The sequence below is a fragment of the Protopterus annectens genome, chromosome 7.part1 (genome assembly GCF_019279795.1).
Source record: "Protopterus annectens isolate FY-2018-M chromosome 7.part1, PAN1.0, whole genome shotgun sequence".
Lineage (NCBI taxonomy): Eukaryota > Metazoa > Chordata > Ceratodontiformes > Protopteridae > Protopterus > Protopterus annectens.
The window spans coordinates 275,916,843-275,931,855 of NC_056740.1; the positions used below are offsets into that span (position 1 = coordinate 275,916,843).

The window sequence follows — 15,013 nt, forward strand, 5'->3', positions numbered from 1 at the left end:
TAATTAAATAATGACAAACATTTGAGTTTAAGACTCCACATCCTTCAGAAAATTCATGCTAATGCAAAGCCTATTATTCTATCAACTTTCTAAGTTTGTAAGAGCGATATTTAAAATCTGTCCCTATTTGTCCCCCCATCATTTTAGGCTTTGTCCAGACTTTTCCTCTAAGAGGTTTGGTCATGTTATCTATATAATGTTTGGTTATTTAAGATTGCCCCCTATGCTGTTAACTGACCTTTCTATGTGCAGTCAACAATGTGACTCTGCTTGGTGATTTTCCATTTGTTTGTGTAAGTGTTCATTCATATTACATCTACACCCCCCCCCAAAAAAAAAAAATTTCCTTCGTAACTTGGACGACTTCTCCCTTAGTTCAGTATTTTTTACATTAACTTCCTGGAACTGCGTCGGTTATTCTTTTCCTCTGGTCCAGAGGAGTACAGCTGTTATCTTGATCTTTCAGCATGTTGCTTGTTCCACAAAATCCATCAAATTCATTTCAAGACAAAAGTTCTGTTGTTTAGCACCAGTGTTAAACTACTCATTTGTTTCAAGTGAACCTGAAAACATAAACACGTGAAAATACTTTGATATATGGCTCAACCTCACACTGTTTCCTCCAGCCTTCCTTGCATCTCCCCACCATTCATGAAGACTTATTTCCAGTTTATTCATTCCTTTGCCAGAGCTGCACTACTTTAGAGGTATTCAGTTCTGCATCAGCAACAAACTTTATTAAAGTTCAAGTTATTCAGTATGTACTTCCCCTCTACACACCTAACCCACTTTATAATATTACCCTATTATACACTATAGGTCCAACTACATTCTCATCTCTCTTAGTTGCAGTTACATATTTTATGTGTTCTGTAGTTTGTAAGTTTCCACTTCAACCAAGGATTCTTCTGTTTTTTTTTCTTACTCCCATTTTAATACTGTCATCCCCAAAACTAAGCTGTACATAAGATACCAGTTTCCTCATATGTGGACACAGAGGGTACATATCATGGGAATTCATTCCTGTCCAAGTACACATCACACCCCAAAATATCATCTTGTGTCTCCCAGTTCAAGACATTCCATAGTAGAAAAACAAATTGTTCTTGCTTGACATGCACCTCCCCCCCGATCAATAGAGCTAGAACTCAGAATCTTAACTGTGCACTGACTGTTTGTATCACAGTGTTGATCAGGTGTAGAGCTGAATTCTTGTATACCGTATTGCGTGCTCGTCATTTATTGTCTACATACACCTGCCATGCACTCACAGGCTCACGCACACGACCCTTCCATAACTTTTTCTCACGCTTTGTCTGTAATTTGCCTGTCCGGATTAACATGCTTTGTCTGTTAAATGAATACATGTATATGTAAACAAATAACATGCAAGCTTTGGTTTTATCAAACATCTGAGAGTCGGTAGAGGTTAAAAATGTTGCTAGCCATAGGTGAGTACAACTGTATTAAGACTGCCCTCCAAATGAGAGCTATGATAAAAAAATGCATCTTGGGACCTAAATTTTATAATTGAGAGGCTGCTGCTCCTAGATGTTCATCATACGATTAATGTTGCATAAGCCTAAGCTCTATGGGTTACATCATGTCAAGGACATGACCACCAGACAGCATCCAAAACTTCAGGGAACCTAACTTGAAGTGTAACTGCTGAAGGTCTCAAGGAGAGCCACATAAAGTGAGTGATAATGATACCAGACCTTCAGAACTAACGATACCAAACCTTCAGAAGTAACAATGCCAAACCGTCAGAACTAACGATAACAAACCATCAGAACTAACAATATCAGACCGTCAGAACTAATGATGTCAGACCGTCAGAACTGATGATACCAAACCTTCAGAGCTAACGATACCAAACCTTCAGAACTAAAGATACCAGTCCTTCAGAACTAACGATACCAGTCCTTCCGAACTAATGATACCAAACCTTCAGAACTTTCTTGCCTTTGAAGTGCACTCTCCCTGTGGGCTTTTAGGAATCGGTCTGTTTGTGCTTTACCAAGGCTGACCAGATAAGTACCCTTTGGGGATCACCTTCTACTTTATCTGAATTTCTGTAGAAAAGGGAAAGCTAGGAAGTTTGTTTTTAGTGGTTGTCACTAAAAAAAATTACTTCACAAAATTTAATTTCTTATCTAGTCTACCTGTTTGGAGAAAACTGTTTTTAATTCACTTTTGTATAAAATACTTGTATATTTTTTGAAAATTAAAGATAAATATTTAAACTTGTGACTTTGGGAGTTGTCATGTGGTTCACCACCTGATCAAGGCATTGCTACCTGCTTAACAGGCCTTTTTTTCTGTTAGAACATGGATCAAGCTTCAGGGTCTTTGGTTCTTTCCTGCCCCCGTCTGCAAAAAGAAAAAAAATAAGTCAGTTTGGCTTCCTAACCACCTGAGCTGCAGATTTTTGTCTCTGTTGTGGCCACATCATGTACCTTGGACTATTCATCCTCTTCTTGCAATCCTGCTGGCTGTCATTCTTGAGAAGGTACCAAGGACCATGAATTAAGACATGTATTGTGCAGCTGTTGGAGTGCACCTTTTCATGCAAGGGAGAACCACTCTTGTGTGTCATGGAGGAAGGTGTGGACAGTACTTTACTGCAAAGCCAATCTAAAGGTGTCCAGGGAAGAGCCTCATGTTGGGTCAGTATTTTTCTAAGGTGTCTCTCCTAAGAAAATAAAGCAAAGTGAAGCTCATGTCTTCTCCTGTTTCACACAGGATGGACAGAGAAGACTGGCTGGGTTTTGCTATGGGCTTAATTCAAACCTTTAAATCCTTAAATTCTGATTCCTCATTGAGCTCTAATAGAAAAAAATCCCTCTTTTTCTGATGCTGATGATCAGTCAGAAGGACAGGAGTTAGATTGAGGTTATTTCTCCAGTGCCTGCACCACATGAAGGGCAATCTGATTCTGAATAAAGTTTTTCTTCACCCCCCCTTCCCCCCAATATTTACATTTTCCTGAAATTATAAATGGAATAGAAGAATTGTTTTGGTAGGAAAATAGTGAAATTCCTGTATCCCAGCAAAAGTATTATGACATACTACAGCTAGATTGTCCTCAGCCTGCAGCTGTTCCTCCTGTTGTACCAAAATTAGAGAATGTTTTCTTGACGGACTACAGCGTGACTGGCAGTCAGCCTCCTGTCCCTCAAAAGTCTGGTAGTTGGTATTTGTTTTTATAATACTAAATCAGACCCTTTTGTTATTTATTTGGCAAAACCATCTGTTGCCAAAAACCTGGTGAATGCTAATTGTATCACTTCTAACAAAGATGGGAAGCCTTTTGATAGATTTGGGAATAAAGTACATTCTTCTTCTACTGTAGTGTTCAGAATGTTTAATTGTCAGGCTTGTATGTCAAAATATCTACTACTTATGAAAATGTGAGAAGGTTATATGCTAACCTCCCTTGGTTATCTGCTAACCTCCCTTCAGAAATTAAAGCATCTCTGAATTCTTTATTAGCTTCTGTTTCCCAGGTAACCAAACACTCTTTAAGTGCTCTCCTGACTCTGCTGATCCACAGCAGCTGCAAGTAGATCACTAATGAGAAGATTTGCTTGGTTGCATTTCACAAAATTTGCCAGATGACAAGGCTGGCTGAGATCTTGAATTCTTCCCAAGATAGAGAGAGATTTTTATCCCCTGTCCTGCTAAGGTCCTTAAAATGTTTGATAAAAGAGGGAAATTAATTCATTGAGTCACACAGATTTTTCACCCCTCCACCTTTTCATCCAATTCAGGATCTTTTTGTAGGACACAGAACAAACAGTCTCAGCAAGGTAAGAGGTAAGGGCAAACAAAATTTCAAGAAAAACAAAAAACAGAACAGTTGCAAGGAGGCTCAACAAAGAAGGGGAAGAGACTCCCAGAGCCAAGGACAATCCAAAAAGACAGACTATATGCCTCTTCAGGTTTTTTCCCCTTCACACCCTGGCAGCCCATTAAATCTTTCTCAAAATCCAAGTCTTACTTTTCCTCAGTGACATCAGATAACCTCAGACAGGCGGGTTCTGAGAACCATTCAGAAATGTTACAGTTGGAATTAGGAGTCCCTTTGTACTTTTCAGGCGAGTTCTTCTTATCCCTCAAACCATACTTCTCTGTTTCCTCCAGTCCTGGTGCAAATGATGCCTCAAGGGACATAGAACCAGTTCTCTTAGAACAAACAGGGAAAATATTTTATTCAAGAATATTTTGGGTGCCAGAGAAAGAAGGAACTTTGAGACCAGTCCCTAGACCTTTCTTTTCTAAACCTTCTCATCAAAGTCCCAAAGTTCAAGTCTTTTTTCCGTCATTTACCTCTAATCCCACCTATTAAATTTTTAGTAACTCTAGATTTAAAATATGCTTATGATCATAACATTATTCTCAGAGACTTCAGACTTTTTTTTAGGATTTTCTGTATTTGGCTTACATTTTCAGTTTTATATCTTCTCATTTGAACTGTCTACGGCTCCAAGGGTGTTTACAAAGTGTCTGGCACCAGTAATAGCTCATAACATTTTTCCATATGTATACTGTCTTATAATTGCAGGCTTATGAATCTCCCATCTGGGTAAATATCTTCCTTCTCAATCTGAGCTCAAGGTGAACATACAGAAACGTCTCATTTCTTCTCACAAGATGGTGTTTCTGGGATGCCTTCTGGATAACATCCCTCATGAGGGCTTTCCTTCCTGGGGACAAAGTAAACCTTTACAGGGAGCAGTTTCTGATTTTCTCTAAGCAGTCTCTGGCCTCAGCCAGGGAATATCTAAGGATTTTGGGTTTCATGGCCACTACAATTCTCTTGATCCTCTGGCCAAACTTCATATGAGAAAACTTCAGTTATTCCTCAAATCAGTTTGGACTCGGCATCAGCTCCCACTTTCTTTTCAGATCCCAGTATTTGGGTTTGTCAAAAGGGAATTACTTTGGTGGGTGGACCATTTATCTCTCAACTATGGTCTCTTCTTCTCTCTTCTAAAATCTACTCGGTCTGTAATCACTGATGCCACAGACTTTGCTTAGGGAGCTGTTTCCAAGGGGATCAAAGTTCTAGGTCTGAGGAACAAACAGGACAGACTAAAACACATAAATGCCAAAGAAATGTATGGATTATAAATGCTCTCAGATCTGTAAGCTTACTTTGGAGTCTGGCTCTCTGCTTGTAATCACAGACAGTACCACAGTGATGTAGTACATAAACTGTTGGTGGGTGGCAGATAATACCCCCCTTTACAGACTATCTGTGGCAGATTGGGATCTAGCAACTCATCACTTCCTTTCCCTTTAGTCTGCTTACATTCATTCAGAGCTAAATATTATTGCAGACAAGCAGAATAGGAGCAGGAAATGAATGGAAGTTGCACCGGGGGGGGGGGGGGGTCCTCTGCAAAATGTGGCATGGTTCCTTTGAAAAATGGTAGCTGGAGATTCTGCTGCATGGTTGCTAACTGGAAAAGGTAAATCCACTGGTAAATTATTGTTGGTAGTCCTCTTCAAAGATCTTTGGACATGGTAAGAACATGCATGCTTATTCTTTTCAAGCCATTAAAGAGGTGAAATAAGGGTCTTGCTTATAATTACTTAGTGTAACCATCAGTGAATGTATGTCATGTCATTCTAAGCTGGTCACAGCAAAGTCTTGAGCCCAGTCTTTCTTTTCAAATTGCACTCAAGCTGTGTAATTGATAGAAAACGATAGCATGATAAGTGGGGTATTAACTTTTCATGTATATTTTTTTCTTTCAGCTTGCTACAGTTCGTGTACAGAATGCACAGGAGCCGAAGACTATGAATGTGTGCTTTGCAAACAAGGATATGAACTGTACCATAACAGATGCATTGGTGAGAATTTGTTAATTGTATGAGAACTAAGAAGAAAATGTTCATTTTATGGCTAAGTGTAGGTACAACTTCGGGGTGCATGGAATAGTGAACGGTATAAGAGAGTATAATTCCCCGCGATGATGGTGCTGCGATAGCGTTGCTCCTTCCAGTAAGATGCTGTCCAGTTCGATTCTCAGCTAGAGCATCTTCTACGTGGAGACATGCGTGAATGGGCGTACCTTCGTTGAAGGTTGTGCGTCAGGGCTGGTAACTCAGCACGTAAAAATCAACTACCAATCATTAGCGGACCAGAGTTCCGCTGTGGCGACCCCTAACCGGGAAAAGCCGAAAGATACAACAACATAAGAGAGTATAATTTAGTCTCAGTGTAAAGTAACAGATAGGTCCAGGAGGGCAAAAGGTCAGATAGAGATGTACCATATTCTGTGCAGCTGTACACTTCAATAGTTTGCGTGATCAGTGGATGTTTTTCATGCTGCAGTTATCTGGTAAAATGACACTGATTACAAACATGACTGACAAATGTTTAAATCTCAAGTGCAGGGAGTCAAACTGCCAGCTCACACATACTGTATTTTTCCAGGCATTGAGTTAATATAGTCAGTATGCCATCTGTTTCTGTGACTCACCCTTGAAGTTTTTTGTTCACAAAGGTGAAGCCAGTTTGACAAAAACTTCAAGAATAGTTCAAAGTCATAGTTGAACTTTATTGTCATTTAGAACTACACGTGTAGCCTAAATGAAATTTCATGGATCAACTCAATTCTTGAGATTACAAAGGAAAGTGAAACAACACATACAAACAGAGCAATAAACATAACTAACAAATACACTACTACTCCCAATACACTCAAGAAAGAGCAGAGACATTTACCAACACTTTTTGTTGTGTCTTTCGGCTTTTCCCGGTTAGGGGTCACCACAGCGGAACTCCAGTCCGCTAATGATTCGCAGTTGATTTTTACATGCTGAGTTGCCGGCCCTAACGCACAACCTTCAACGAAGGTACGCCCATTCACGCATGTCTCCACAGAAGACGCTGTAGCTGAGAATCGAACGGGACAACGTCTTGCTGTGAGGTGACAACGCTACCGCAGCACCGCCACCACACTCGTATACGAAAAGAATACCCTCCCTGAGTTAAAATAACTACCCTATTTAAAGAAAAACAAAACACACTACAGATTGAAATGCCTAAGTTATTTGCCTAATATTGCACTTAAGTGAGTTAAGTAATACTGACTAGGGATATAACAAATACATGTTGCATTTACTTGGAATATATGTAAGTATGTAATGCACAAATAAACAAAAATTGACTTGTGTCCACACCCCTGGAACTAGTGCCCGAGTTCAGAAGTCTAATCACTGCAGGGTAGAAACTGTTACTGAATCTTATAGCCCTGAAGCGGATGCTGCGATGTACCCTGCCCGATGTCAGATGCTTAAACAGTCCATGCGCAGGATGCATGGTGTCCTGTGTTATTTTGGTGGCCTTTTTTATGCTTCTTGCAGAATAAAGATGTTGTATTGATGGATGACTGGAACCTGTTACCTTCTCTACAACCCTCACCAGTCTTTGAATCGCCTTCCTTTCTGTAACTGTGCAGCTTCCAAACCACACTGTGAAGTTGCAGGTGAGGATGCTCTCTATTGCACCTCTACAGAAGGTGAAGAGAATATGAGGTGGAAGCTTAGCTTTTTTCAGCCTTCTTAAAAAGTGATGGAATTGTTGCGCTGTCTTGACCAGTTGACTGGTGTTTCCCGACCATGAGAGATCCTATATGTGCACACCCAGGAATTTCATACATTTACCCCTCTCCACACTCTCACCGCTGATCCTGAGCATTATGTGGTTTGTTCTCCTTTTCCTGAAGTCGATAATCTCTTTGATCTTGCTTACGTTCATGTCAAGGTTGTTCCCCTCACATCAACTTATCAGAGATGCCACCTCCTCTCTGTACACCCTTTCATCCTCCTTTGTGATGAGCCCCATGACTGTTAATTAATAGTTGTGAATAATTTCCTGTGCACTCCACATGTATATGTGGTATATTGTTATAAATGACATACTTTTATTTTGCAGTTTGTGCTTTACTTTTATTGTTTTAGTTTGCTGTGGTGTCTGGCAGCAAATAAAAGTAGTCCATATGCTGTTGTTTTAATGATGGGCTTGTGTCAGATTCTGTAATGTATCCAAAATGTAAACAAATGAATTTAGTTGCAGTTTTGAAACAGAAAGCACCTTGTGTGATTTTCATCCTGTGCTCAGCAGTTTGTAACTGTAAAAATAGAAAAAAAATATCTCCAATAATATGGCATGTTACACCTTACACTACTAGCTGTAAATGACTGCAATGCAACAGTATTGATGATGGGTAATGAAAAAAAAAACAGCAATATCCAATACTTGCTCTCTTGTAAACAAGAAAGCATGATACCGTGTCCTGCAGTTGAGTGACCAAAACAGCTGGCAAAGGTTCTCACTTTCATTAAATTACTGTACTATTCATTTACTTTTGTTAGAGTTCTACATCTCACAAGGCAGTTCATTATATCAGTTTCTCATTCTTCATTAACAAAGAATATATGAATGTTACTGCAGAGAAACTATGAAGTTCATAGGTTTATAGGTGTTTACTAGGCTAAAGACCACAAGGGCCTTTTTAAGCCTAGCCATGCATCCCAAATCTCTGACAAGTTCTGATACCCTTGATAAGTGTAAGCAGGGGCTTGGGAGATGAAACATTTACAAGCAGGGACCCGAGAGATTAAACATTTACAGGTTGTCTGTGCCCATTAGAGACATAGTTGCCAAACCAAGGATGAATTTCCTGTTTCCCATCCAATTGTCCAATTTACATTTCAGTTGGGTTAGGGAAGAACTCTGATTGACATGGATGGGGGAGCCTCAGGGATAAGTGCCTTTTAAAATAAGATGCATCTTTAAGGGTCCAAAATCAACAGAAGTCTTTATTTTAATGTGTATTGCTCATTTCTAAACCAGCTTCCTCAAGTAATTAAAAAATGTATGCCTTTTCATACCTCTCAACCAGACCAAATTCCTCAGTATTTACTGGTTTGAAGGCAAAATAATGGGGTGCCACAGATTCCCAAGTGGCCTCTTCAATTCCCTATTTTTTTTCAATTTTTAAAAAAAATTATTTACAGGTTTAAAAGTTTTGACTGACATCACCACGTATTGCCAGCATATCCTGCTACGTCTTCAATGTGCAGGGGCATATGTGACGACAGCTTCGTGAGGCAGCAGACTGTTGTTAATTGGAATAGCAGGCTGTAGAAATGAGTGGAGCTTTGCACATGCCTGATAATCACGTCACATCAAAAAACATTTACAATTTAAGTTGCCTTCTGCAGAGTCCAACTCCAGCAGTCTGCCCAGTGCCTGGCACCCACACCTCTGTCCACACTCCGCAGGATTCCCTCGACCTCCAAGTAAGTAAAAAAATTAAATAAAAAAAAAACTGCATATGTAATGTATGCCTTATAGAAACTGCAGCAAAGGACAGTCAGACTGTCTGCACAGGTGTAAGTAAACAAAATAAACTGCATTTGATTCAGGGAAGTGTTAATTTAGCAGATTATTGCACAGTGATTCCTCCCCTGCAATGTATCCATCAGTTTTAACTAATGCAGTTGATAAAATAGGTGCGTAAATTAAAATAGTTATTCAGCTGTCAGGCCTCGGAGATCAAAGTGCTTTGGTGCAGCACTGCAGGAATTTGAAGAGCTTTCCCCCAACATATTTAATTAATTTTAAAGTTGGAAAAAAATCTGCACAGCTTCTTATATATGAAGTTGGGGGGGCATAGGGCTTCATAAAGTGAAAGGAAAATACATACTCAGTAATAAGACTTCTGAACTTCGTGTCCAAATGCCTATTTAATGCAAAGTTGATAGTAGACAATAATGCTTTAAAAATCACAGATTATACTGCTGAATAATATATACTGCTGAGCATTCAACATTTCTGGCAGGTTCTGCCATCTTATTCCTTAAGCACAAGTTAAATTTTCTGCACTTTACCTGTTGTCACGAATGCATTTCACTGCAATGTACATTTCTAATGCAAAGCCGTTCATTTTAGTAAATGTACTGTTTGTACTGGGTAAGGAAATTTAACCTCAAGGTGAGATGAGATGATAAAACACCATGCTGAAATAAAATAGCTGAGCATCAAGAAAATAAGATAAAGACAAGGCACTGCAACGAATGATAATAGGGCCATATGTAAAACTGTAATATGAAGGCACATTTAACTGGAATTTCATCCTGTGCTCAGCAGTTTGTAACTGTAAAAATAAAAATAGAAAAAAAATATCTCCAATAATATGGCATGGTACACCTTACACTACTAGCTGTAAATGACTGCAGTGCAACAGTATTGATGATGGGTAATGAAAAAAAAACAGCACTATCCAATACTTGCTCTCTTGTAATCAGGAAAGCATGGTACGGTGTCCTGCAGGTTTCTGTCTTGTATTGCCATTCCCATCTAAGAAGTACAGTGGAAGAAAACAGGGTAACTAGTTTAATTCGGATCATACCTCTCAAATGTCCCCAATTTTTCAGGGAAGTCCCTGATTTTGACTCCAGTTTTAGGTCTTTTGCTCTTAATCCCTTTTAAAACTAATAACTGTTGGAGAAAAGGTAGTGAATTACACTTTTGTCCAGTAAGCATGTTTAAAATCAGAAGCTGCTTGTCGTTGCTGCTGCATTGCTGCAAATACATTCTGTTATCCATAATCCTAGCTATGTTAGGATTACCACATTAGATATTTTTCAAACCATTTTTGGTGGCTGAAAACACCCGAAGGGTGTAAACCTTGGCTCAAGATGATTGTCACTGTTGAAGTGACACCCCGTCCCCATGTTTAAAATGGAAAAAGGGGTTGAGGATGGATGGATGGATGAACATAATGTTATGCATGCCTTGAGTCTCTACTGCTATGATTTAGGCTCATAAACTGTAGTGGTATGATTTTGGCCATCCCATCATCAGATTCAGCCTTACTGGCTGCTGGATTGTGCTTTAAATGTTAGTGATTCATTTTCGTAACTCGAGCACGCCATCAATTAAAGTCCTTTCCTTAAACCAGGAGCTGAAAATTAAATACATGTATAAAAGATCTGCTTGATGGTGATTCAGAGAATGTGTTGGTGAGAAGTTTCCTAAAAGAAAGATTTTTATGTTGACATTGGCAACTGATGTATTGGCCCTGTATTCCCCATTGGGCGGGACTTTTGGCATTGGAATTTTGGTTGAATCGGGCTTCATTATATAACCCTGGATTTAGCACGTGTTTGCTTTGTTTAAGCAAGCATGTGTTGACCAAAAACAAAACGTTTTTTTTTTTTTTTTTTTTTGGAGATCAGTGCTATTTACAGCTAAAGGGCACAGCCATGGGGACCTCATTTGCATCAATCTCTGCTGATCTTCCCATGAGTTACATTGAAGAACAGATTATATATGATCATTCTCATAATATATTCTTGGATTCAGTGGACATTTGATGATATTTGAATGACTGTTGTCTGGTCTGGAGGTCATATTCTGTCTATTTACAAGAATTTGTGAATTACTTAAATGAGAACAAATGGGGTATTCACTTTACAGTTAATTTCCATCCTACTTGTATTACTTTTTTGGTTGTACAAGTTACAGTACAAAGTGATGGGACTTTACGAAGCTCTATTTTTAGGAAATATCCACAATTCAACACACTGTTGTATGCTGTTAGTTGTCATCCATGGCATATCATTAATAATATTCCAACGTCACAATTTGTTAGACTTTGTAGAATATGTTTTTCTCCAAATGAATTGCAGGAACAGGACTTTATACGTAGGCTTTGTGATTGGGGTTATCCACAACATGTAGTTAAAATGCCCTTATATGTATAAATAAGGGTCATAGATCAACATTATTACAATACCAGGTTAGGATTAAGGCCCAACAACCACTTAGGTTTGTTAACCAGTTTTGATAATAACACATAATTCTTTATGAATTTGGTTTATAAACATTAGGATGTTTTGCATATGGATGACAGGTTAAGGGAATTTATACCCCCAATATGTCTTTTTTTTTCATACAGGAAAAGGAAGACAATGGCTGATTTGGTTTAAGCTTTATAAAAATAAACGGTGGATAAGGACAGGAGTATGAACCAAATGAGTTTGGATGGTCTATCAGTAACAGGTTGTTATCCTTTTGGACATTGCAGTTTTTGAAAGAATAAGGGTGATGTGCAGAGCTGTAGTAACTGCAGAGGAATTAAATTGATCAGTCACAGCATGAAGTTATGGGAAAGAGTAGTGCAAGCTAGGTTAGGAAGGGAGGTGATGATTAGTGATCAGCAGTATGGTTTCATGCCAGGAAAGAGCACTACAGATGCGATGTTTGCTTTGACAGTGTTGATGGAGAAGTACAGAGAAGGTCAGAAGGAGTTGCATTGTGTCTTTGTGGATTTAGAGAAAGCGTATGACAGGGTGCCTAGAGAGGAGTTGTGGTATTGTATGAGGAAGTCGGGAGTGTCAGAGAAGTATGTAAGAGTGGTACAGGATATGTACGAGGGTAGTGTGACAGCAGTGAGGTCTGTGGTGGGAGTGACGGATGCGTTTAAGGTGGAGGTGGGATTACATCAAGGTTCAGCTCTGAGCCCTTTCTTATTTGTAATGGTGATGGACAGGTTGACAGACGGGAGTCCCCGTGGACTATGATGTTTGCAGATGACATTGTGATCTGTAGTGAGAGTAGGGAATAGGTGGAGGAGACCCTGGAGAGGTGGAGATATGCTCTAGAGAGAAAAGGAATGAAGGTCAGCAGGACTAAGACCGAATATATGTGTGTGAATGAGAGGGAGGATAGAGGAATGGTGAGGATGCAGGGAGTAGAGGTGGCGAAGGTGGATGAGTTTAAATACCTGGGATCAGCAGTTCAGAGTAATGTTGAGTGTGGAAGAGAGGTGAAGAAGAGAGTACAGGCAGGATGGAGTGGGTGGAGAAGCGTGTCAGAAATGATTTGTGACAGATGAGTACCAGTAAGAGTGAAAGGGAAGGTCTACAAGAGGGTAGTGAGACCAGCTATGTTATATGGGTTGGAGACAGTGGCACTGACAAAAAAGCAGGAGTCGGAGCTTGACATGGCAGAGTTGAAGATGTTAAGATTTGCACTGGGTGTGACGAGGATGGACAGGGTTAGGAATAAGTATATTAGAGGGTCAGCCCAGGTTGGAAGGTTTGGAGACAAAGCCAGAGAGGCAAGATTACGTTGGTTTGGACATGTGTTGAGGAGGGATGCAGAGTATATTGGGAAAAAGTTGCTAAGGATGAAGCTGCCAGGTAACAGGAAAAGAGGAAGGCCTAAGAATAAGGTTTGTGGATGTGGTGAGAGAGGACATGCAGGTGGTTGGTCTGACAGAGCAAGATGCAGAGGACAGGAAGAAATGGAAACAGTTGATCTGCTGTGGCAACCCCTGACGGGAGCAGCCTAAAGAAGAAGAAGAAGTTTTTGTAAGTTTGTCAGGAAAGATAAACACTTTACATCTCAGAATACAACACAAGTTTTTGATTTCTTGGTGTATGGAAATTGTAGTACTGACTAGGCAATATATCTGGCCACATGCACTTGTTCTGCATTGTATGTGGGACAGACAATCCCATCCTTTAAAATTCAGGACGTCAGAGCACTTGAGTGATATCAAATGTACCAAAACCACCAGTACTTTATATATAAACATAACCATGAAGCATGCCTCAGCAAAATTTACTTTTATTATTATTGACAAAATATGTTTTAACAAGAATAGCAAGGTTGATGACATTGTTTGTTGAATTATAAAGAAAAAACGTGGACCATTAAATTGGGTGCTTTATTTGCACCAGGTCTTGATGAACATTTGTAACAACCAGTAGTAGCAAAGTGTGATGTATTTAATGTGATTAGGATGATTGAAGTTGCAGCACTGATGAAGGCTTAAGTCGAAACCGGTATGCTATGTTTATAACCATTCATCTTTAGGGTGTTTTTGTTTATATCCCTAAATGTATGAGGATGTATTGAATTGATTTAGATTACTATCTCATGTTATATATTTATTAAATAATGGAGAGCTGACTCAGAGTGCCGGCCATTTGTGTTTTTCTACAGTTTGGTTTTTGGCCCAACATCAATCCGTACTTGCGTGAGTGTGTGCATTCTAGATTGACACCTGTCAGTCATGTGCTGCTTTTTATGTGGGGAGAACAGGGAGACAATTGAGGGAGATTGTACAGGGCCATGTATATTTGATTAAAAGGAACAGGCAGTACAATGCATTGTACAGACATATTGTTTTGTGTCAAGATTTAAATATTTTTTTTTTTTATTTTCTGTTTTGGAGAAAGTATATGAAGATGTGAAGGGTGGTGATATTGAGTTGAGGATAGACTAAATAAAGAGATTCATTGTCATGTTTATATGGGTTGATTTCAATTAAACTAGTTTAAAAGGCAAAGGAACCGAAAGAGTTAGAATGGAGGGTCATTTTACATGCTTATTTATGTGATTGTTAGCATGCATTGCATTTTTATTGTCAGTGCAATGTTGGACTACAGATTTTTGAATGAGATGATGGTGTTATATTTAAATGTATCATTTTATTGAAAGAATTCCAATCATGAGCGGACAGGTGATCCGCTGTGGCGACCACTAACCTGGAAAAGCCAAAAGAAGAAGAAGATTTTATTGAAAGAATTGTCTGCTGAAATCCTGTTTTAATGTTATAGGATGAAAGTGCTAAGCAATAAATAGTTCAATGATTCCACTGTGTGCTGATCTCATGCTATCTTTTGGTTTGATATCTCTTTAGCAATGTGTGTGTGTGTGTGTGTGTGTGTGTGTGTGTGTGTGTGTGTGTGTGTGTGTGTGCCTATATAATATATATCTTCGATTTGCATTTGAATGTAGGTATCCCATAATTCTAAAGGAGTGGGTGTGGTTATCTAATTACCTATGTAAATTGTATGTTAATCACTGTACAGATTTTTGGCCAGTTGTACCTATTTGTCATGGGCCTTTGTACAGATTTCCGATATTTTCAAGTTGAGTGCGGTATGTGTGTTTTGAAATTCTGAACATCTTAAG

At 39.1% G+C, this 15,013-nt stretch overlaps 1 protein-coding gene across 1 annotated transcript in view; it reads left to right on the forward strand.

The window, feature by feature from the left end:
* CRELD1 (cysteine rich with EGF like domains 1) overlaps window positions 1-15,013 on the forward strand; it is a 571,547-nt gene that overhangs the window by 422,102 nt on the left and 134,432 nt on the right. Inside the window, exon 7 of the mRNA XM_044078710.1 lies at window positions 5,767-5,862. Coding sequence (XP_043934645.1) covers window positions 5,767-5,862 — 96 coding nt within the window. The remainder of the gene's footprint in view (window positions 1-5,766; window positions 5,863-15,013) is intronic.